The sequence below is a fragment of the Crocuta crocuta genome, unplaced genomic scaffold, assembly GCF_008692635.1.
Source record: "Crocuta crocuta isolate KB4526 unplaced genomic scaffold, BGI_CrCroc_1.0 scaffold228, whole genome shotgun sequence".
NCBI classification, from domain to species: domain Eukaryota; kingdom Metazoa; phylum Chordata; class Mammalia; order Carnivora; family Hyaenidae; genus Crocuta; species Crocuta crocuta.
Genome location: NW_027532820.1, coordinates 1,838,309 through 1,862,939, shown reverse-complemented (window position 1 = coordinate 1,862,939; position 24,631 = coordinate 1,838,309). Strand labels below are relative to the sequence as shown.

At 38.4% G+C, this 24,631-nt stretch overlaps 1 protein-coding gene across 1 annotated transcript in view; it reads right to left on the bottom strand.

Moving 5' to 3' along the window:
- The window catches only part of KDM7A (lysine demethylase 7A), a 53,841-nt gene that overhangs the window by 16,958 nt on the left and 12,252 nt on the right, over nucleotides 1–24,631 (bottom strand). The window contains exons 2-11 of the mRNA XM_077781075.1: nucleotides 24,071–24,156; nucleotides 19,280–19,397; nucleotides 15,846–16,006; nucleotides 13,902–14,043; nucleotides 13,409–13,595; nucleotides 12,028–12,190; nucleotides 8,243–8,330; nucleotides 6,865–6,971; nucleotides 3,359–3,450; nucleotides 950–1,039 (exon numbers count right to left, since the gene is read on the bottom strand). Of these exons, the coding sequence (XP_077637201.1) occupies nucleotides 950–1,039; nucleotides 3,359–3,450; nucleotides 6,865–6,971; nucleotides 8,243–8,330; nucleotides 12,028–12,190; nucleotides 13,409–13,595; nucleotides 13,902–14,043; nucleotides 15,846–16,006; nucleotides 19,280–19,397; nucleotides 24,071–24,156 (1,234 nt within the window). The remainder of the gene's footprint in view (nucleotides 1–949; nucleotides 1,040–3,358; nucleotides 3,451–6,864; nucleotides 6,972–8,242; nucleotides 8,331–12,027; nucleotides 12,191–13,408; nucleotides 13,596–13,901; nucleotides 14,044–15,845; nucleotides 16,007–19,279; nucleotides 19,398–24,070; nucleotides 24,157–24,631) is intronic.

Below are 24,631 nucleotides of genomic sequence, written 5' to 3'. Positions count from 1 at the left end.
ACCCATACCTTTCTTATTGAGTGTATTCTTAGTTTTGATGATCACACACAAGATTTATATATTTATTCATCTGCACTATATTTAAGATTATATATGTGACTCTTGATTTAAAAATTTATCTCTATGCATAAATAAAATCTTTTTATATGCAATTACCACTCTTTAAACACAAAAAATATTTTTCTACCATATCTGAACACATTGAGAATTATATGAAATACTTTATCTTAGGATATTAAACACAGCACCTCACTCTTTCTTAGACGTATACCTCTTTCCATTTCCCATACACAGCCTGAATCTAAGGTGTTAAATTACCAGTTAGCCTCCATTCCTCCACTTAATTCCCTTTCACTTCAAGCGAGACACTAACAGAGCCACCTTGCTGAAGAATTACTTTAATTAAAACCCCCTTTCTTTAATACCAAAAATAGTTTCTAATTAAAAAATTAAAACAACTAATCTCAGATTTTATGGGCTTTTATCAAGGGGCATTTACCTAACCAAGTTGCTGTAATACTTCAGTCACAAGGGTCTCCTTGCCTCCTCCCGCCAGTAGCATCCCTCTTTCCCGACCAGCCTCACCTGGCTCAACTCACCTTACATTTTCTCTCGTCCTCTAATCACTTAACACATATTCAACTCTGCATAGCAGAAAGGAAAGGGATCTGAAATTTTATTTATTTTGGATTTTTTTTATTCTTGGAGTAAGCTGAAAAAATTCAGGTAACCTGGTAATCACTTCCTTATATCCTCACTACGATAGAACACTCTAAATTTCTCTGTAAGACTTGGGAAGCCTGAGAACCTGAATCTCCTTCCAAGACGCAGCTCATTCTATTCCATCTAAGAGCACAAGGGATTTCAAATGTTTGTATGTGATGGTAGGTGCATTTGCTTCTCAAAGCAGACAGTGACCAAGCATTCACATGATAGTTTCTGCTCTTACCTCTATTGCGCGAATTACTTTCGAAAGTTCTTTAATAAGATGTCCAGGTCTGACATTGTCTGGGATCTCAAAGGCATGTTCAGATACAAGCTGGATTTGGATTGACAAAGATAAGACAACCAAAGTTATTTACACTTTAGCAAGTGTAAACTAATTTACTAAACAAATTTTGGATTCTCTAGGCAAAATACTAATAAGCTAGGTCTCAGGGTTCACATAGTTGGTATAATACTCTTTAAGGAGAGCCTTATTAACATAAAAGCCTCTTAGCTTAAAGATGGACTGTCTTACAGTAAGCTTCGCTTTATACTGAGAAGTAACCTTGTACTCTATCCCTCAAAGCCCACTGTAATTCTAACTACTACTATTAATTAGTAAAGTGACTAATTAAGTCTAGCATTTAATTCATAGTACATAAGGATCTGTAAGTGGGAACACAGGCACTAAAGTAATTCTATTTCCTATGGGAGGGCTAATCTGAATAAATTTTTGTGAACTATTTGTCTAATTTAATAGGAAAAAGATCGCATCAGCAGGACAGAGACATTGCTGAGAAACCGTTATCTATCCCAACTGCAAACTACTGCCATAATTTCTTGCGTCTGTCCCTAAATCTTAACTGTTGTACCTACGAACATTTTGATTCTTTAGATGCATCCGATATACCAGTTTTTACTTTTGCTTTACATCTTCTCCTTGGTTTTAGCGTAACTTGTTAAAACAAACTAGCAACAACAGTAACAATAAGGGCTAACTATATGCCAGGCCAGGTAGAGGCATTGTACTGTTAACCGCTTGAGAGTGTTAACTCCTTAATCCTTTTGCCAACACTGTTGACAGAGATAGTACTACTCTCACTTGACATCTGAGGGAAAGAATGCACAGAGGTTCACTAGATGATTAGTAGCATAGCTGAGATTTGTATCCAAACATCTGACTCCAGAGTCCATGCTCCTGACCACCAGATTAAGCTGCCTCTCCTCCTAGAGCAAGGTTAACAGGCAGTTAAATGCAAACATCATGCTTTTAAAAGAGCACTGCGAGTGTGATGAATTAACAGGATTTACTATTGATGAACTTTACTGGGCATCAAAATCACTTACAAGTTTGTTAAAAACAGAGGTTCAGATCCTACCACTGATCTATTAAATCAGATCTTGCAGGGAGGATCCAGGGAGTTTATTTTTACAAAGCTCTAAAGGGATTCTGACAAAAACAGGAGTTTGAGAACAACTTATCTGCAGTCTTCAGCAGGAAACAAATTACACAGTTTTTGCAACATATCCTTAATTTTGTTATGATCCAGTTATACAGTTTTGTAATCTGTTTATGCTTTTATGTGTCATCTAGATGATGACATCTCTGACACGGGAAGACACAACTTTTTCTTTCCTGAAGGCTCCCACAGTGCCTTGCCCTCAACGGTATGTAGCAATGATAACACAGTGAAAAGAAGTAAAAAAAAATTATTGGAAAGGTAACCTATTAATTACTGTCTCTAGTATCTCTTAAGAGTAGGATTTTTATTTCAAGTGGACATTCAAAAAATTAATATGGGAATGTATTTTCATCAGCTCACATACTTATCACTTATTAAAGAGTTGCATGTCAAGTTCCAGAGGGAAATAAAGAGGAGCCAGTCCCTATTCTTCAAGAGCTCATAAACCTGGTGAAGGGGATGTGACTATGTTACTTTACAGATATTACTTTGAAGTCTGCTGGCCTAAGAAACATGCTACTAAGCATAAGGGTAGGACACACAGCTTCCAAATGGGGATCTGGGATGACCTCTAGGAGGCAGGCTCAAATGCAAACAGACCACATTTTAGTGAAAATGGAAGCTCCTGCCTGAACCTCGACCTTCCCTTTCCTTCATTTTTACAGAAGTCTAGCAGATGGATAAGAATATTTTGCAATTGCAGAGCCCCAGCCATAGTCCCAAATCCACTGGTATTCTTGAGCAAGTTATATACGACTCTTTAAACCTCAGTTTCTCCATATGTAAAACGGGGTAAGGAGGGCACCACAGCCTCACAGAGTTGTTCTGAGAACTAAACAGGATTATGGATACAAAGAAAGACTAAACGCAGTGATTTAGCACACGATATGGGCTCAAAGGTATTTATTATTGATCTGTATCTACATGTTCATTTCTTAGTCAGTAGCTTAAATATATTTGAATTACTTCCTTTTCCGGATTAAAGATGAAGGGAGTACTTAGGTACTCTATCCCCATCAAGGCAAACACAAGCCAGGTGTACACCTAGTACAATACACCCCACGTTGTACTCAAAGTGCCCATTCCTCGGCTGTGCCACTCAAAGAGCTACCATGGCAGCATCAGGACTCTTGCTTTTGATCTTGCCAATAGAAACAGTAGCCATCATTTCCCCAAAGAAAACGACTTACTTCTTTCTTCATCCATAGTTTTAAAGCAGCATGCAGTGCCTTCACGCCCTGTACCAGGTAAGTTTGAGGCTGGAAGCCATCTTCTCTCAGCTCTGTGGGAATGGAAGTGGAGCAGGGCAGGGAGTTACAACAGAGAAAAGGGCTAACTTCAGATGCTGAGCAGCCACTGGCTATCAGACTGCGTAACTTCAAGTTACCAGAGAGAAAAAAGTGAAATGAAAGGCAAGCAAGAAAAAGAAATGGAATTATATTTAAGCGTAGTTGTACTAGGCGCTCCAGGTAAAAGAAAGCTCACATAAGACTGAGGAAGAGACAAGTCACGAAGCACTGTTGTATGGATCGATTCACGTGAACTCTGCACTATTTTAGCACTTGTGATAGAGGTGACAAAACTGAAGAAAAGGTTTATCACAAAAGTAAGGATAGCAGTTCTCTCTAGAAGGGAAGGTGGGGGGAGTGATGGGAAAAATAACTGGACATTTCGAAGGTCCTGGCAAGGCTGTTTATGTTCACGGGTGACCCAGTGAGCCCTGTGATTACTTATACTGCTAAGATCATGTATATGTATGCAGTGAGTAGTCTACACAGTCAGCTACAGGCCTGACATATTTCATGATTATAAAGGCAAACACACCACACGCACACAAGTGCGCAGGCACACATACCTTTTCCAAGTCTTTAAAGCAAACTAATGATCTAAAACTCACCCAAAAGATACCGTATTATATTTATATGTGATATGGTCTAAAATTTGGGTAAGGTAAAACAAAAGCAAAAGGTTTTACTTCTGTCCAGTGGCAAATTTACTTACACAAGTCCAAAATTAGTTCGTTGCTTTATTATTACTGACACTAAACACAATTAAGTTTCATACAATCTATCCTCATTTTACCCATCACATAAGCCTTACAACAGTCTGAGAGCTGGTAAATCACAGGCCACAATGGCAAGTTGAAAGGTCAGGGATGAAAGAACATAACGTAGGGTAACCAGACCACCACTCCTGCTTCCAGGATGAACACCGAGGGTGACGGGCAATTGGAACGCCTGCCGCTTGGCCTTAGCCTCAGTGGGATTTGATTGACTCGCTAGTATTGCCAGGTATCCTATCCCATACTGATCCTGTACTGATGAAATAAAAATAGTTAAAAACTTGGCCTACCAATATCCTTTGATGGTAAATCTTTTTAAGTCTATAATGTGTAGGGTCATGTTTTCAATCAGACCTCAGTATTTCTGAACTCTCAATGGCCTCAAACAAAGGCTACATCATTATATTCTAAGCAATTTGCTGTTTGTGGGTACAAGAGGAACAACAAGATTTTGTCTTTCGGATAAATTTTTTCATTTGTTTTAAAAGGCTGGTTGATGAACCTCTCTTGGACATAAGGAAAAAACATCACTTGAGGCGCTTGGGTGACTAAGCTGGTTAAGCATCTGACTCCGGCTCAGGTCATGATCTTGCGGTCCGCAGGTTTAAGTCTCGCACTGGGCTCTCCGCTGTCGGCACGGAGCCCGCTTTGGATCCTCTGTCCCCCTCTCTCTCTGCCCCTCTGCTGACGTGCTCTCTCTCTCAAAAGTAAATAAACATTAAAAAAAAGAAAAAAGGAAAAGGATCACTTGAGGGCTGGGTGTATGTTAGTGAGAAAAGAAGGAAAAAGGCTCTGAACTTTGAGTACGGAACTGCCAATCTCTTATCTCTTATCAGGCTTTTATTTTCAAAAAACAAGGACATTTATAAATATTTTTGTAAGTACTTCTAAGTGTTCCTATTTATGTAGGCTTCTACTACTCTATTCTACTGGAAACTACACATGGCAACCCTGTGTATGGTCCACTGGGAGGTTCCTGCAGCCCAGACACCAAGGAAGGCATGCTCACTGAAGATGAGATGGGGCTCAGCCTCACCGAAACCTGACAACACTCAATGAGTCAGGGATTCAGGATTAGGATGCATTTCTGGAGAGTGGTCTTGTGGACAAAGCACCCATTCCTCTTCAGCCATGGGCTCCTTCCTCCATCATATATGTGATGGAGTACCTGAGGCTGTGCCTGCACCACGTTAAAACATCTCCCTCCACTGCTGGAAGTGATGGATGCAGCCCTACTGTTCTTTTCCCTCAAAAGAGAGGGAGGTTGTGTTGTGCACGCGCGTGTGTGTCTTGAGGAAAGAAACATAAGTAAGTTTTATCATTTGATTCTGTCCATGCTTTCCTGGGAAATTACTGACTGTTTCTTTTCATTTTACCTTTTCTTCTTTTGCAATTTTTAAATGGAAAAAGAAACAAATGTTTAGGACAGACTTTACTGTTTAATATGTTTATATCTGTTCTTCTGAGAGTTAATTTTTTTTTTTTTTTAATGTTTATCTATCTTTGAGAGACAGCAAATCAGGGAGGGGCAGAGAGAGGAAGACAGAGGATTCCAAGCAGGCTCTGCACCATCAGTACAGAAACTGACAAGGGGCTTGAACTCACAAACCAAGTAATTATGACCTTAGCTGAAGTCAGACACTTTACAGACTGAGCCACGTAGGCACTCCCTTCTGAGTTAATTTAGTAGTAGCACAATTTACAAATGACTAGAGAAGTCAGACAACACAAAAAACAAATTGTATTCTCATGGACACAAGTGAGAAAATGGAAAAAAGTAGACATGACAGTGTCTAACTTGATTGCTCAAAGATGATTAAACCAAAGGTAAAACACCAAAATCTGAAATTCCACATAAAAAAGTAGCTTCTAAGTTTAAACTTTATTTTTATTTTTAATTTTTAAAAAATGTTTATTTGTTTTTGAGACAGAGAAAGACAGAGCATCAGTGGGGGAGGGCCAGAGAGAAAGGGAGGGAGACATAGAATCTGAAGCAGGCTCCAGGCTCTGAGCTGTCAGCACAGAGCCCGATGCAGGGCTTGAACCCACAAACCATGAGATCATGACCTGAGCTGAAGTTGGACACCGAACCGACTGAGCCACCCAGGTGCCCCGGTAGCTTCTAAGTTTAAATGAAAGAATTTCCCATTCTCAAAAAAAACATTTTCTTCAACAACAGACTCATAGTTTGACATTCAGTTATTCTGTGCTAACAGGTGCCTTAAACTGGCCAGCCTAATCATCATAAGGGCAATGAAAGAGGCACTACGTGGTTCTCTCAGGACATACAAAATTCACATTACAGTAACAGTCTCTTAGCTTAAACTGTATTTTCGTGAGGGTGGCCTTTTTACATGTCTGACAATATGTGCAGGCTACTAGAGTCCAGGGTGAAATGAACATTTTTCAGTATAACCTGTGCTGTTCTGATACAGCCCTTCATATATCTGATTTTTAAGGCCAAGGACTAGAGACTCCGATTTGCTAAAAAGGTTCTTGGCAGGGGGAAAACTGCGCATTTAAAAAGCCAAATAGGGGCAAGAGTTATACCATAATAAAAAAGGGCCTTTCTATCAGTGGCTTTTAGTGGAATTTACAAACATCATACATCATAATGTGCAGATTATTAATTACCTTTCAAGGTTTCCAGCAAATTTTTGGCTACGAACCAACATATGGCTTCAAAGAAAGGGAATTTGAAAAGATCTGGTGTTTTTAGCCTTTTTTCCATCTCATAACACCTGAATAAAATTTGAAGAAACTTAGTATTAATGTTAGCATTTCAAAGTTAAATGAAGGCAGTCAACTCAAGGGAACTAAAAGAAGCCCCAACAAGTAGTGTGTATTACTAAGCGCTGTCACATTTGAGTAAGAATGAACTGTGATCTTATCCAGTTCTGACCTTAACAAATTTGATAGTACACTGAAGAATTACACTGGTCTTCCAGAAGATCAGAACCTTGGGATTTGTATCCTAGTTTTGGCAGAAGGAATTTTATAAGGGCTCTACCATAATAAATAAAATAGTATGCTTAGAAGAGGGCTTCCTGAGTTGGACAACACTGCAACACCCACTCAGGGAGTTTTCTTTAGGCTCTACTAAGCATTTAGGTTCAAGGACACAACTGGCGCTATCAAGGTGAGAAGACAGGAACCATAGCTTGTCACAGTGTCAGTCTTCTGTTGGAGTCCTGGCGACAGTCCATACAGCCAGGAACCATCTTTCCGCCAGGGACAGTTCAGGTAAAGAAACAAGATTCACATCTGACAGGTGTGTAAGGTGCCCTGACTTAGAGCTTCCTGCACCGCAAGAGGCACTATTTCTTGTAATAACTCCACAGACACACAGCTTCCAAAGTTCCCCACGGGCAGGCCAAATTACAAGAGTCACCACCTTCAGGAAAGCCCAAAGATATGGTTTCCTACCAGGTATCTCTCCTCCTCCCAGTCCTGATGCAGTTAATCAGTCAGCAATCATTTCACTCTAAGCAGTGAGTGCAGCCCGGAAACATTCTACTGCCTTCAGGCTACCCAAAGGGAACAGTTACCCAAAGGCCAAATTCTCAGACAGAAGGGGGAACAGCTGTCAATCCTTTACCCACAGCAAAAGTAAAGCAGCTGTTCAGCAACACTAACTTAGAATTACTTTCCCCCAGCACCAGGCCACACTTGAGTCTGCAGAATTCGGTTCATTTCGCTTATTGTAAGAAAAGAGGAGAGAGCCCGCATATTTTTACAGTATTTTGAAATTCAGGGATATATTTAGTCTCAAACTGAATAAATGATTCTTTGACTCCTTTTGTTTTTGGAGTTGAAATGCATCAAGGAACCTTCCTGACAAAATTTTAAGATAATACATTTGTTTAAAGGTCCTATTCCGAATAATTGCTCAGGGCTTCTCTGTGAAATCTCAATTGAAATATATTGCTGAATTCATTTTTTTGAAAAAACTTTCAAACAACGTCCTATTTAAGAAATAAAAAAGATCCCTTAAATTACTGAGGACACAAACCTGAGCTGCATGCCAATGTTAAGGTTGTGCAGAAAGTTCCCTCCAAAAGCCATACAGTCCTGAGATGTGAGCACAGCATGAATCCACCCTGAAATAGTTAAAAGAACATAAATCAGTGATCCTTCAATATTTAAACGAAACAAATGTGCTATCTACCTGGGAGACCAGAAACTCAAAATATCAACATCAGTTTACTTCATACTGCATCCGAGCTAGAGAAGTTAATGTCGATTATTATCTACAAATATATTCATTCAAGTATCTATTAAATGCCTATTATATGCCAGACTCTGTGCTGAGTTGGAGGAAACAAACGGATCGATCCAATCAAACAAGATCATGGTACAAGATCATGGTTTTTGTGGTTGTTGCCATTTTCGTTTTTCAGTTTAAAAACACAACCCAACACAATTGAAGATTTTACTCCGAGAGTAGTCAAATATGGCTAGAATGAGGTGAGCACGTGTCTATTAAATGAACATGGGACCGGCTGAGCACTTTCCATCCCTAGCGTCATCCTGAATGAGCCATGGGACTAAGCAGAGGAGCAGAAGTGGAACTCGGCTGGAGGCCGGGCTCTAAGAAGAAAAAGGTAGATCACCCACATTTCATTATAGAGGGTTATGGTCCGATAAATACAAAAGTTGACAATCAAAATGAGGTCTTTTTTTCCCAAAAAAATGTTTTCAAAGAATCATTTCTAAGAGACTATGCCTAACTTTTGAAAGAAATATGCATACGCTGAACATAAAACCTTTATATAAATATATACACATTTGCAAGTAAAAATCAGCTATTAAAATATATATACACATTTGCAAGTAAAAATCAACTATTAAAATAGATCCCATTTTCTTTATATTTTTCATTTTTTGATCCTTCATTGTGCTGTGACACAACATGAAGAAACTTCCTTTAAAGACTTTCAAGGGAGATGCCCTTGAGCGTCACCCTGAAATCACAAATTAGAAACTTCTGTCAGCTATGAATCCTATACATCAGTTGTTCTCCACAGAGGCAGCACTGCCTGTAAAGGATGTTCTGGGGAAGTTTGGAGGACTTTTATTGTCTCAGGGATCAGGAGGCACTACTGTCATTTCATGAGTGAGAGCCAGGAATGCAAAGAGCAAGGCACTCCACACAGTAAGAAACTGTCGTGCACTAGTCAGGACTCTCTCCTGGGCACTCATAGGTACGAAATTGGCCATTAACTATTTAAGTCTAGAAACTATAAGTCCATTATATATATGTAAACAAAGTATTTTTTGCACAGTTTGGCACAATTTCCCAGGAGTACAACCTACTCTGTAAATTGAAGGAAACTAGAGTTTCTTTGAAAGTGTATCAGTTGCCAACTACCCTGGAAAAAAAAAAGCAACAGTCTCTCTGGTAATGGTTCTCAAAGTGTGGTCCCCAGACCAGCAGCATCAGCATCAACCGGAACCTGTTAGAAATGCAAATTCTCAGCCCCCATCCCAGATCTGCTAAATCAGAACTGCTGGGGGCGAGGCCTAGCAATCTGTGTTTTAACAAGCCCTCCAGGTGATTCTAATGCTCAGTGATATTCGAGAACCATAAATCTACATCGATGCTAAAGAATTTCAGTTGCCAATCACACGCTTGTCTCAACAGGCACATATAAAATAGTATTTTATTATAAATTACTTTTTAATTTCTTATTTCTAGTCTAGTTAGATCACTTCATCAAGTTTAGGGGAAATTATTGGTGTAGGAGGTTATATCAATGAATTTGAATTCAGGATTTTGAAGAGAGCATAACAAAGTATTTGTTATAAAAGGGTGCCCTGGGAAGAAGATTTAAGGGAGGAGCTGAACCCACTCACAATAAAAATATTGATACTTACTGAGATTTCTAAATTCTGGCAGTTCTAGGCATTTATTCTGCATTTGTTCAATATATATTTATTATTATATACATGAGATGCAAGGCAACACAGCAAGACCTGTGATGACAGATCCCTGTGAACTCTGCAGCCGCTAAGGAAGGTCACCCAAGTCAAAAAAATGTAATTCTCAAAACCCCTGGCTTGGGAGAGTCCATACCCTACACTCAGTCACAGCTCAAAGTGACACACCTGATACCAATACTTGAGGCTCTAGCTAAGGCTGGTATTCAATCCCTTCCCAGGGTCCCTCAAAATATATCCTCTGCTTCCAGACTGTCCCAGGACAGCAGCCCAAATATATCCTCTGCTTCCAGACTGTCCCAGGACAGCAGCCCAAATTCTTACAGCAGGCTTGGCCTCCAACAGCACTGTAGAGCCAACTAGTTAAAACTGAAAGGGTGTCATCAAAATTTTTAAATTTTATGGAAAGGACGTTATAATGAACATATAAAGAAAGTGAAAAGATAAGCCACACAATAGAAGAGTCACTTGCACATCACATATACCTGGATCATATATCTAATATACAGACTATGTCAAGAACACTTACAACTCAACAATAAAAAGACAAATAACCCAACTTAAAAATGGGCAAAGGAGGGTGCCTGAGTGGCTCAGTCGGTGGAGTGTCCGACTTCAGCTCAGGTCATGATCTCACAGTTCGTGGGTTTGAGCCCCATGTCAGGCTCTGTGCTGACAGCTAGCTCAGAGCCTGGAGCCTGTTTCGGATTCTGTGTTTCCTTCTCTCTCTGACCCTCCCCCACTCACACTCTGTCTTACTCTGTCTCTTTAAAAAATATAAATGTAACATAAATAAATAAATGGGCAAAGGATCTGAATAGACATTTCTCCAAAGAGATACAAATAGCCATATTAAACACAAGAAAAAAGTTGAGCATCATTACTCATTAAGGAAATGCAAATCAAAACCATAATAAGATATCATTACTTCACACCTACTAGAACAGTCAAAATAAAAAAGATAATTACAGTGTTGGTAAAGACATGGAGAAATTAGAACATGTGTACATGGCTGGTGGGAATGTAAAATGGTACAACCATCTGGAAAACAGTTGAGCAGTTCCTCAAAAAGCTAAACGTCATAAACTGTATGATCCCACAATTCCATTACTAGGTCTATATATAACCAAGAGAAATGAAAACATACCTCCACAAAAAACCTCTACACAAATGTTCAAAGCATCACTGTTCATAATAACCAAAAAGTGGAAACAACCCAATGTCCATCAACTGACAAATGGATAAACAAAATGTGGTATATCTATACAGTGGGATATCATCTGTCCCCCATATAAAGTAATGAAGCACTCGTATGTGCTACAACATGGATAAGCCTAGTGAGCATCATGCTAACTAAAAGAAGCTAGATACAAAAGGCCATGTGCCCCACATATCATATATGAAATGTCCAGAGCAGGCAAATCCACAGAGACCGGAAGTTCATTAATGGGTTGCCAGGAGCTCAGAGGAGGGGGGAATGGGGAACGACAACTAATTGGTGCAGGGTTTCTTTCTGAGGTGATGAAATGTTCTGGAAGTGGTATGGGTCACAACTTTGTTAATCTACTAAAAACCACTTGCTCTTATATGTTAAAAGCATAAATATTATAGTTTGTGAATTTTATCTGTATAAAAATTAAAATGAAGGCAAATGACACAAAATACAATTCTGAAACAGGTCCTGACTACAAGAGAAGCCCTCTAAGGGACAAAGCAGTGATGTCTAAGATCAGAATTACCTCTCAGGCTATGCAAAGCTACTTTCCAAACATGGTAAAGCCAGAGGTTCTAATAAAAAGCCAGCTCCATGTGACTGAGCATCAACCATGGGGTGTGGGAACGGGATTAAAGCCTTACCTGTGGGAACAAATAAGGTATGTCCCTGCTTTACCACACATTTGTAGCATTTATCCACCTTATCTCCAAAGAACACCTCACTCTGGGTCACAGATGAACTCCAAGACTCATAGAGTGCCAAGTTTTCATCTGTTGGCTTTATCAAATAGAAAATCTTCTCACCCTAGAAGGAAGTAATCACACTATTTTTGTAGAAAAAAAACTGCCATTCTTAAGATGGCCTACAATGATGCAATTTTCCAGTACAACCATTTAAGTTAAATTACATAAGTATCAGATTTTTTTTTAGGCTCAAAAGGACATCTTTCACAAACCTGATCAATAGCTCTTGCCTTTAATAAGTATCTTCACAAAAGCTAAAGCTACCCCCACCCCCACCCCACAAAATACGACCACAAGTCAGTAAGACAGCATCGGAGAAGCACTTAGAAGAGAGGAGGGTAAAGAATCACAAACATCTTACTGCTCTCATTTTCAAAGTATGCAAGTAAATACGTGTTAACAGGCCCAGGTCACAGTCAGTCATCTCTGCAAACTCTGCCTTTGCCCCTAAGATCTGCAGTATGATTATTTTTAAAGGTCTGTAAATATACTTCCTTTCATCAACTAACCCTTTGACTTCTCATAGAGAAGAGGAAGAGAAGCTCAAGGACGCAGCATCAAATACAGTCCAGGGCAGCACAGATGCACAGGCAGTGAATACAGACGAAGATGTGGTTCTAGACCAGCACTGTCCAACAGAACTTTGTGTGACAATGGAAATGTTCTTTATCTGTGCTATCCAATATACAAGTCATAAGCCACACGTGGCTGGAGAGCACAGGAAATGCGGCTAGTGCGGATAAGGAAGTGAATTTTAAATTGTATTTAATTGTAATTACTTAAATTTAGCCACATGTGGCCAGTGGCTACTGTACCAAATAATGCAATTCTAGCTAAAGCAAGGTGAATATAAGCTGCCAAGAAGAATCAGCAGTTTTGTGGGCATTCCTGATTTATCCAACTAGCTGTCCTGACTTACCCTTAAGATCAGAAGCAATTATTACTGTAATTTTGCTATAATCAGGTATTTGATACAGGGATAACTGATCATTGACTAGGTGAAGGAGGAAACAAAGAGATAAAAGGCTAAAAGACACCAATTTATAAGATGCGGACAAAAAAAGGAATCTAAATATATATTAAAAACTCATGGCGGCCCCTCCGTTACTTGAGATTTAAAAAACAACATAATGCTTGAAGGCAAAATGGTAGATCTTACTTAAAAAGTACAAAAACTTCCCTCTTTACAGATGTCATTTATAGCAAACGAATGCACTCCTGGAAAAGTAGGATTATGTATACCTGTCAATAAGAGGACAAAGAAATATCCCACTCTTACCCAGAGGACATGGTACCAAACTGAAGTTCCACCAAAGTCAATGTGGAAATCTGTGTAGCTGTCTTGAACTCCCATTAAGCAATATTTCTGAACAAATGGCTTGGGAAAAACTGAATCATCTGGCCAATAATTTTCCACCCAGGATAGTTTTCTGGCTATATCAGGGACCTCCACCAATTCAGACATCCTTTAAAAAAACAAACACACATATATACATATACCCACGTCATGCAAATGAGAAGTTCTTAAAATTTCATCCCCCATCTCAACCCAAACCAAGAAATTAATTGGAACTCAAGGTTAACACCAATAAAGTTTAAAATTCATCATATTTCTAAATATTCTCTGTGTGCGCCAAAGCAAAATGGACAACACTGCTATCACTGGACCACTTTAGAAGTCATAATTATAGTTCTTACTAAAATAAATGTATCATTTAACTACATTCGGCTAACACTGAGAAGACTAAACCAAAATGTCCAGAACTACTCACTTTGTATCTGAAAATTCAAGGCTGATCACATTTAACACTTTTGGTCTGTTAGGATTCATGAAGTATTTAACATAATTGTGAAGTGTCATTTTGCTGTCTGCCTGCCTTGCCACATCAATGACATCTATCACTTTGTCACCACCTGCAGAGAAAAATTATAGTCTTATTATCGGGCTTAAGAGTTACATCAATAGATGCCCTAAACAAAAATATTTAAAAGACCATCATTTACTTCAGCCAGCTATACAACTACATAGCCTAAACAAAGGTTCTGCCTGCATTCTTACTTTTTAAGTCCAACTGGAACTTTTGAAAAAGGGGGCACCTTTTGAGGGAAAGAATAAAGCAATGAAGACAGAGTTACTAATTAACACTGAGTGTGAAAACTTAAATGTTTACAAAGTTTTCCATACACTAATGGTTTCTCATATGCAGCTCATACTGACAAAAATGCAGTAGACTGGTATGAGCAAAGTGTGCCCACACTCTGGTTCTCCATTTCCTCGCGCATAAAATGAGCAGACTGACTTCTTCCTTTCGGTTTTATAACTTCTATGAGAGGTATCTTCTGTAAGATTCTATCATTTAGAAAACCACTCAGTCTGTGGAATCAGTGAGCAAGGTAACCACAACAGACAACTTCTGCTTGCCAGGTAGTATCTCCTAACATTCTGCTTCAAGAAAAAAACCAGTGGTTAGGAAGCAAAAGTCAGTTCCTATTAGTGCGTGTAAGAGGAGTTCTGAATTGGGATTAACTTATAACTTTCCTATAAAACCATGAGGTGTCGCTCGCACACCACTGCACTGTCCCCCTGGGAAGCATCATCAGTTCTGCCAGTGTCCTGCAGGACAAGTGCAATTCAAAACATGGCAATAGTCAATCTGAAAAAGAATTCAAACAGATGCCGTTTTCTTACTTTAACATGACTTTATATTAAAGTATTGCCTAGTAGACTTTATTGTATACTCCAGAGGCGCTACGATTCTGTTAACAGAAGCATCCTGCAGTGCTAAAAAGGAAGCTAGTTAGTCGTGTGAATATTTTTTCCTATACGTACAGGACACTAGCCACTAACTTTACATGCTATTTAAAATGCAAACAGGTTCAGGTTAAACCTCTGCCTCATCCCGATGCATCAAATAACTCAAAATTAGCTGAATGTGAAGTCATGACATTTATCCGGGTCTCCTTAGTGAAACAGTTATCAATGAAAACTGTCAACCGGCGGCTCACTAAAAGGACGCGTCCTCAGATGTTTCAGATGCAGGAGATAATGCATCACAGCAAATGTACAGCTCTGAGTCGGGGGAGATTTGAGATCTAACCCTCAGAAACTATCTACAGCTGACAAGGAATGAGATCTACATAGAGTCAGTTTATCTATAAATAGCGTGAGGAGAAGGAACAAAAGGACTGAAAATGTCAAGAAGATGGCAAGACATAAATGGTTTTCCCTCCTGTTTCTTATGCCTTTCTGGGCCTCGACATCAAAAATAGAGTCCAGACATCATGAATCGGCAATATCATCAAGTCATTAATATAAAAACAGGCTTGAAAATGGTCTCCTCTTTCTTCCAGTCTTTCTCTACGCACAGGATCCAGAGATCCCTCTCTGAATGGACCCGTCCAGTTTCCCAGGGTCTTCTTAGTATTTATAGTTACACCTCAGTTACAGCTTTTCCTAAGCAAGTACCAGCAAATTTGATGACCAAAAAGGCAGCCTGAGTAAATAAGAATAGATACATTGTTTCATTCTGTTTTCCAACTGTAGGTCGGCTGAGAAGAAATGGTTTTCAACACAGGTGATACTGAATTTCACTTTTCCTGACCCAGAAAGCTGAACTAAATTAACATCTCCTCACCCAACTTCTCATGTTATTAGGACAATATCACTACTACATTTACCGCATTTTCCCTAGTACTTAAAGGAATCAAGTGCGTACCTACATAGCGTTCCACATCCATGACAGAAAAAGCAGGTGGAGGGAGCCTGAGTCCCAGGTCATCTAATTTGGGGACCATAATGGGAACTTCAAATCCATGTTTCTCCAAGTATCTTTGTGTCAGCTGGCTGCCATGCATCTTCACAATGATTTCATCGGCACTAAGGAAGACATAAGAGTAAAATGTCATCTTAAGTTCAGTTTTAAAAAAACAGTCTGGAAATGGGTTAATTCATATACTACATTATTGTCCATATCAGCAGTTCTCAACCTGTCATACTCAATTCATCTTTCTGTAAAAATGTTTTATAAAGTCCCTTTTACTATCCTAAAGTAAAATGCATTATTAGTTCAATACATGTAATTGGAAAAATATAGATGTTATTATATGAAATGCCTTCACTAAAACAAGAGAAAAAATTGCAGCAAAATATAGATTTCAAGATATAAATGTTTAGGAAAACTAAACTAGAAGAGAGAATATAATCATAGGATGATTACAATTTATTGTAATGAGTGGCTGAATTTAAAAAAGTAACTAGATCAGAAGCCACTCAACACAAGTTGTGTAGGAAATCAGAAGAGCAAAAGGAGGGGGCGCATCAGAATAAAACTTAGTGTCAGGATAAGTTAAACAGATCAGATTCTATCTGACTATAAAATTCTACACAAATATCTGTTAGACATCTCAAAGTCTCATGGCCACAGGATAATTCCCTGCTGTCCTGCACAACAGAGGATGAGTGGCTCCCATGGTCACTACCCACTGAGACAAATGTCCAAAATGAACTCCTGATTTAAATTATCTGTTACAACAAATATTTCCTAAGTGTCAGTAAGCAGTCACCTGAAGCCACTAAAAAAGGATATCCCCCCTGCTCTGATGATTAACACGCTACAGGCATTACACATAAGTGTGCTTTGCCCCCTTTTTAATGTCCTCTAACCATAAATTAAAGACCCTTTAAGGGGATGTTCCAGATCTTATCTCCCAATTGTTCCCAGAATGCAGCTGCTATCCCATTCAAATAAGCGCAACACTTGCATTATAGGTTAAAACACAAGAGTTTTCCATTTACACGGCCAGACTGTAACTGTCCTGATGTCATCTGCGGCCCAGCCATCAAAGGGAAGACAGGGGGTGCCAGTTCTCAGAATTCTTGGGCTCTGCTCTGTCCACCCTCTCAATAAGAAAAGGTCAGTTTGAGGCTCCCCAAAATGAGACAGACTGTTCCTGGATAGTCTTACATTTGGAGGGTATGGGTCTCCTTCATCAGACTGAGTTCTGTACTACCTTTTGCTTTCCCCACAGTTTCCCTCCTTCCCCAACCTCTGACAATCAAACATTTCCTTAAACTCCAATCTAAGGGAGAATTTCGAATCACCTGTACTCCCTGATCTTTAATGTTTGGTGTTTCACTTCCCCTGCCGATCAAAAATAAATAAATACGAGTGCTTAAAAATATAGGTTTTTTAAAAACCTATTAAAATCTACTATTTGCAAGAGAAAAAAACTGGTGACAAACTAAACATACATCATAGAGGGACAGTTAAGTAAATTATGGCAAATATACACAACTGCATACTACACAGCAGCTAAGGAGGGAGGTAAATTTTTGTATCCATAGGGAAAAACACCAATGAAACAATTTAAAAAGTAAGCTGCACATCATTTGCATAACATAACCCCATTTTTAAAAAATCAGATGCATATATATTTATATATTCATACATCTATATACATAAATGTTTGATTTTATTTCTAAGTTTATTTAGTTTGGGGGAGAGAGCACACATGCGCGTGAGCTGGGGACGGGCAGAGAGAGACGGAGAGGCAGAGAGAGAATTCCAAGCAGGCTCCATGCCATTAGCACAGAGTCCAACACAGGGCTCGAACCCACAAGCCAGGAAATCAGGACCTGGGCGGAGATCAAGGGTCAGATGCCTAACCAACTGAGCCACCCAGGCACTCCTATACGTAAGTATCTTAAATGTAATCATGTAGACAAGTACCCCAAAAGGCTTACAGTAAGTCTTAAAATGTGGCAGGAGAAAGATAACCCATTGACTTTATCTTATACACTTCTGTGTTCATCACATCAAGTATCTATAATTTAACTAATTATTGTCACTCTCTGGTTTTAAATGATGTTAAGTTTTATGGAGTTAATCAAAAGAAAACCAAAGACCTTTAATTAATGGCAATTACAGTTTAGACATCTGTGGCCATCCCTATAACCTGCCCTCATTTGTGATTACTTTGGCAGAGAAGCTACAAGCAGTGCTAGGCCAGGATTTTTAATACTATTCTTTTGGGTCACAAACCTTTAAAAAAAAAAAAAGCTAAGGCTCCTCTTCCTGAAAAATGCACATTCACATATTGACACTGAACTGTTTATACAGTTTTAAGAAACTCACATGCCTCTCTGAAGCCAGTCCGTAGACCCAGACTGGAAACTGGCCCTAGACTCTGAACCAATTAAGGAAAACAAACATTCCTCTAACCCCTTTGAAACTGAGAAAAGAGAAATGTTGAGACTGGGACCTTTAATATCACAAAAGTCATGTGGAAACCACCGCGGAAACCTCAGTAGACCTGAGGGAGCCAACACGAGGCGCATATCAATTCTAGTTTTCTGTTTAAGGGTTAAGGGGAAGGGGGACAGACAGGAATGTAAAGGCTGTAAAGAAATGTCAAGGGTTTTATAGTCACAGGATCTGAAATAATTCCATAATAGGCTGCACGTGATGTTGTGATTTAAATTTAAATTGTGCTTCCCCTCTTTAACAAGCTTGGATATGATCTTGTGTAAAAAGCTAATAAGCATTATCACTTTAAATAGATGTCAGGCAGTGAGCAGGAAATGATCTAAATTAGCATGATTCAAAGCTGGATCATACTTTTGACTCTCTTTGAGCCACAGATAATTCATACACTTTCCATTATCTTTAAAAAATCAAGAAGCCCAGTCCTGGTGCCCCCAGAGAGGCTGGGCAATGGTTATGGGTCCCTCTGGTAGACCTAGGGTAGAGAAAGAAAGAGAGAGATGAAAACAACCTAAGAAAAACACCCAAGTTTGAAAATCAGAAGAGATGAGGTAAAAGGGAAAGAGAAGCAGTGGCTGTACAGCAGAAGGAACCCGGTACCAGGCTCAACGTGTCTCAGGTTTTCTGGACAGAGATCAACAGTGAATACACTTTTACAAGGTGACCCAGTACACATATAGAACACAATAGTTCATGAAAACTGTGCTTATTTATTCCTGCTACTTGCCATGTGCCGATATTTTCTATTTCATTTATAAAGGGGAAAAAAAGGTAAAAATTTGAGAATAATGGGATTGCAACCTGAAGATTGAAAACATTGCTTTAGATAACGTCACTTTACTAGGTAACACTCTCCAGTTGTCTTTGGTCACAACAAATTTCCGTACCTTGGGAAGACTCGAGAACGCAGCTCCTGAACAAAAGCCCTTGTCCCAGCCTGCACCGGTTTGGAGCCATCGTCAATTTCGGTGTAGTCATGTCTGTGCCAGTTCCTCCTCTTTTTCACTGGTTGTTCAGAAGATTAAAAGAAGAAAACAGTTTTGATATTTGGTGATACCATGTACTTTCTAAGAGCCATATTTTATATACTCAGAAATAACTATTTAGGTACAAAAGCACTCACTTTTTAACGCATTTCCAGGCTGAAGAGGTAAATTTTACTTCGTGTAATGCTGCAATTACCAGCAATTAACTGTGGATTTTTAAAAATCTACTTTTTATTTCAAAAATGTTTTAAATTAAATCAACAAAATCAAATTAGCAGGTGGAGCCCATTATAATAGCCACATTTACACATACTATAAAATATCACAATTATTTTAAATCATGATTTTCACCAGACCATTAAGTCATAATATGGTTTTTATGGATCATCCAAGTCATCCTCTCAGGATAGGGCCTTTGATCCCACGTCAGAAATTTATTCCAACAGCACGGCTGTCTTCTCTTTTATGTCAAGCTGTAGTCCCAAAATAAGCATGCTTACACCGCCACAAAGGAAGAGCGGGCGGCTGCATCATAATTAAAGGAAAACAAGAGGAAGGACGAACAAATAATTTTATGATTAGTTCTAATGCTAAGATCCTGTGATGCTACAGCCCTAGACGGCTTCAATCTTCAAGAGCCATGGCAATCAATCAAAATCAGTACACTTGCATTTGACTCCTAGATCAGCCATAACTTACTCCACAACCTTGGGCAAGTCCCAAAACACACTGGGTCCAGTTTTCTCAAATGGAAATGAAGGAAGGAGTGCTGTGTTTCAAGCTGTGTCGAGAAACCCTTGATAAAACGGAAGATGGAGAAGAGACCAAAAAGGAAACTCTGGACCTCATTCTGCTTTCCACTAAGGCAGCACCACAGACATCCCTTTTGCTGCTATCAGTGTAAGATGTCAATTTTCTATGTTTTTTTTTTAAGTTTGAAAATCACTCTTAAGCCTAAAACCTTCATGATTCTGGGAAAGATACTAAGTCTGCAACTAGCCTAGAATGCATCAAAAAAAAAAAAAAAAAAGGACAGATACACGAATAGATAGTGGGATAATTACACAGACTGTGGTAGAGCAAATAATGTAAAATGTTAATAGTAGAGTCCTAGATAGTGAGTTTGGAGGTACTTCCTGCAAAATTCTTTCAACTTTCTCTGTATGTTAGAACAATGTCATAATAAAACATGGGGTGGGAGCAACTCTATGAATCTAAGTTATTTTAAATCTGTACCTTACAAAGATCATAATAATAAAATAAAACTGATCCTCCTATGGATAAGGAGAAGTCATACTAAATTACCAATAGGGAAGGAAATCGGGATTATTCATATCTGAGGGTTTAAAACAAGATTCTCAAGAAATTCACGGCAGTCAGACCCTCAACATGGAGAAGACTAAGTCCCATTTTTTTTTAAAAACTCTCATGAGAAAAACTGAGAATCTAAAAACAACCTTCCTAGAAAATACCATTCAGATACCCTTCAGATGACATTTTTTCTCACTGAAATCGCTTGTAAAATAGAAGGGTGTTTCATATCAAGCTTCTGTTCTACATATACATAGATTCATAATCCCATTTTATTTTCAACTGGGATCATGATATTCATCCTGCTTACCTTTCTTATTCTATCAGGAGCATTTTCTCATTAAATATTCAAAAGCAATTTAAAGGCAGCCTAGAATTTTAAGACGTAGATGTAGATGCATCATTTTATAATCCTTTTTCTGATTGTTAAGCACTTAGCTCATTCTGAATCTTTCTTCAAACAAAGTTAAGATTAATATTCATATTCAATCTGTTTCCCTCATTAATTCCTCAGGATAAATTCCTATAAATGCTAGAAGAAAGATTCAGCATTATGAAGATACTTGCTACCTACTGCAAAACTAGCTCCAGAAAAGCGGCACGTGGCCCATATTTTTACCAGTGTCCATAAGCAGCCATTTCAAAACCCTGGGTCAACAGTGAGCATCATCATTAAACAAAAAAAAAAAAGAAAGAAAGAAAGAAAAAGTTGCCCATTTGATAAGTAAACTATGGTATTACATTGTTTTAATTTTCATTTCAGCACAACAGATTAGAATTAGAACAGAGTAGGGATTGGACAGCTATGGGCTCAAACCCCAGCTCTGTCAAATAGCTACATGAAAGAGCTAGTTAAGATAATTTTTTCTCACATCAAGGTGTTACAAATATCAAAAGAAATAAGAGAGGTCAAGTTCTTCTTAGCACAGTGTCCTGGGCATCCCATAAGCTGCCAATTACTTCTCCTTCCATTTAAATAAGCAGACTTGCATGACATTAACAGAAGGCTATAAATGTTGTTAGGCCAACATGCTTAACACATAAAATCAATCACTGTAAGATGCTGACTGAATATCTGAGGGGAAGGAATATTCTAGTAGTTAGTGGTCCTAAGGAGAGAAAATTTTGAGTTTGGCTTCCATGTACCAGAGGAACACTGAGATATGTGTTTAAGTATTGGGCTTTTTTGATACTTGCCCTTGAATAGAATTCTTGATTCCCATTAAAATGGTCAAGTCTAAATTCGCTATGGGTATTATACTAATAGTATCTATTAGTATAGAATTTATTCTATACTACTATTTGTATAGAATTTATTCCCTACTATTTGTAGGGAATTCTGAGAAGACAGAAGCCCTAGGTAGCCAGCAAGAGAGGCTTAACAGCAGAGGGAAAGGGGCCAAAAAGGGCTGACCCAAATTGAGGGTGGGGGGTGAAGGGGTAGGAAAAGTGAGCCTTAGATCAAGATAAAACAAATTACTGGATCTTGGGCATTTTCCCTGTGGGTATTCAGAGTTGGACTCTTGCCCAGAAGAAAACCAATGCCTGATCTTATGTTATTCAAGGATAAGAAGCATACAGGCCAGGGCCAGGCAGTAGTCAAGCTTCTCTCTGAAGCATCGTTATTCAAAGTGCAGGTCGTGATCCATTATGGATTGTGAAATCAATTTAGTGAGCATGACAAGCTTTTTAAAAAATTAAATCATATAGGGAAAATATATCACATATCATAGTAACCCACTTGGTATTTCATAGAAATTAAATTCAAATTATTTCACTTTGGGATTACATACTTAAATTCTAAACTAAAACGGTTATAAATTTTAGTTCTGTATCCTTTCTTGAAAGAACAACCTAGTATTATTTATTTACTCTAAGAATTACACTTGGTCAAAAATTATTCCAAGTTATATGCCACATACTTCTCTGCCACAGAAAATAAGAACCTTTAAAAACATTTATGACAATAAATTGGCCAATTACACTAAAAATTACACCAATCTGCTAACCTCAAATTTTATACTGTGTAACTAATAAAATGGATAACCTGTAGATTACAAGGAAATACTTTAATGTATTCTTACAGCTTAAAATTCTAAATCTCTTATGAAGAAAGTAGATCTATTACTAATATTTCTAACAGATAAGCAGTCAGTTGCTAATAAGTCTCTCAAATAATTGCCCACAACTTCAAAAAATTTTCCATTAAAAAAATACTGGGAAGAAAGCTGCATTTAAAATAAAGAGGTTGAACAGGTTACCTGCATCTAACTCAAGTGTGTATCAAAGTATGTTCAGGAAAAGGTTTCTTTCCATTACAAATTGATTAAGCCTGGTTTTTCCCTTTAGTCTCAGGAACACAAAAATTCTAGTTTATAATCTAAATTTTTTAAAAGAGAAAGTTATAACACCCTTCAAAAGCTTTTAAACACTATCCCTACTTTCCATCTGCACAATGACAATTAACATTCCCATCTATTCTTCTGACGCATCTGTGAAATAGCGTTTGGTGTGTGACGTTGGAACACCCCATAGGATGTGTGACCTTCCCTGCCTGTGTCCTGCCCCTCGGGCGGAAGAGTGCAGGCAGACACTTGGTCTGGCCTCGGGCTTCCTCAGAATGGGACTGGGCAAGGCTGTGGTTTCAAGTTGGGCAGGACTCTGGGCCACACTCAAACTGATGACCAAATTCAGAAAACAGTAATATTTTAGCACACTGATGCCCTAATTTTCTCCTAAAAATAAATGCATGTGTGTGCATTAAAGTCGTAACCCTGTACACTGTCCCAAATATTACTGAAAGTTTTTTTTAATTTATTTATAAAGAGATAAAAACAGTTGAAATCAGTTTCCAAAATTAGCAAACTTTTTCACATTTCTCAAATTGAAAACTTTGAATATATGTCCTTGAGTTTGGGGACTTTGCATGGGCAGTTAAAAATAAGAATATTTTTTCATTTACTCTTTTTGACTTATGAAATAAGTTTTCAATAATTCAGACAGAAAGTGCATTTTCAGTATCTTCAGAAAAATATTCCCTATAGTTCTTGGTGGATGTAATATAACTACTGAAAGTATTATTATTGTCATGTACACATTAAATTTTTTTTTTATGTTTATTTATTTATTTTCAGAGAGAAAGAGAACATGCAAACACGAGTGGAGGAGGGGCAGAGAGAGAGAGAGAGAGAGAGAATCTCGAAATCCCAAACAGGCTCTATGCTGTCAGTGCAGAGCCCAACACAAGGCTCGATCCCATGAACTATGAGATCATGACCTGGCCGAAATCAAGAGTTGGACACTCAACTGCCTGAGCTATCCAGGCACCCTCTACACATTAAATTCTAAACTTCAGTTTTTATTTAAGCGTCTAGTACTTACTCAAAGAGGAACCATGTAGAACTGCACAGTTGGGACAGTGATAAAGGTCAATGTCAACAGCATGATGCTCTTCTACACCAACACAGCTAAGATAAAGGAAAACAGAGTCAATATGTAAATAAGTTGAAAATATTTGCTTAACTAAAATAGATGGTTAGAATTTAGCTGCAAAGTGCACAACAATCTCACCAACAAATTTTGTAGATTACAGAAACATATGCACAGGTAAATTTTATTCTTTTCCCTATGCACTTGCTAAATAATTATGGGGCAAAAATATGCCCAAATACATGGGAAATGATTCACTATTAACAGTAGAGACTACAGAAGTAATATAATTATAAGCCATAAGACCTCAACCAGTAAATGTCACCTGGTGTGGATTCAAGATTTGTGTCTCCCCCCAAAGTTCACATGCTAAAGCTTTCGCCCCTCAATGTGGCTGTATTTGGAGACAGGGCCTCTAAGGAAGTAATGAAGATTGAATGAGGTCATAAGGGTGGGGCCTTGATGCAACAGTATTAGTGTCCTTCTAAGAGAGCTCTCATACTCTCTCTCTTC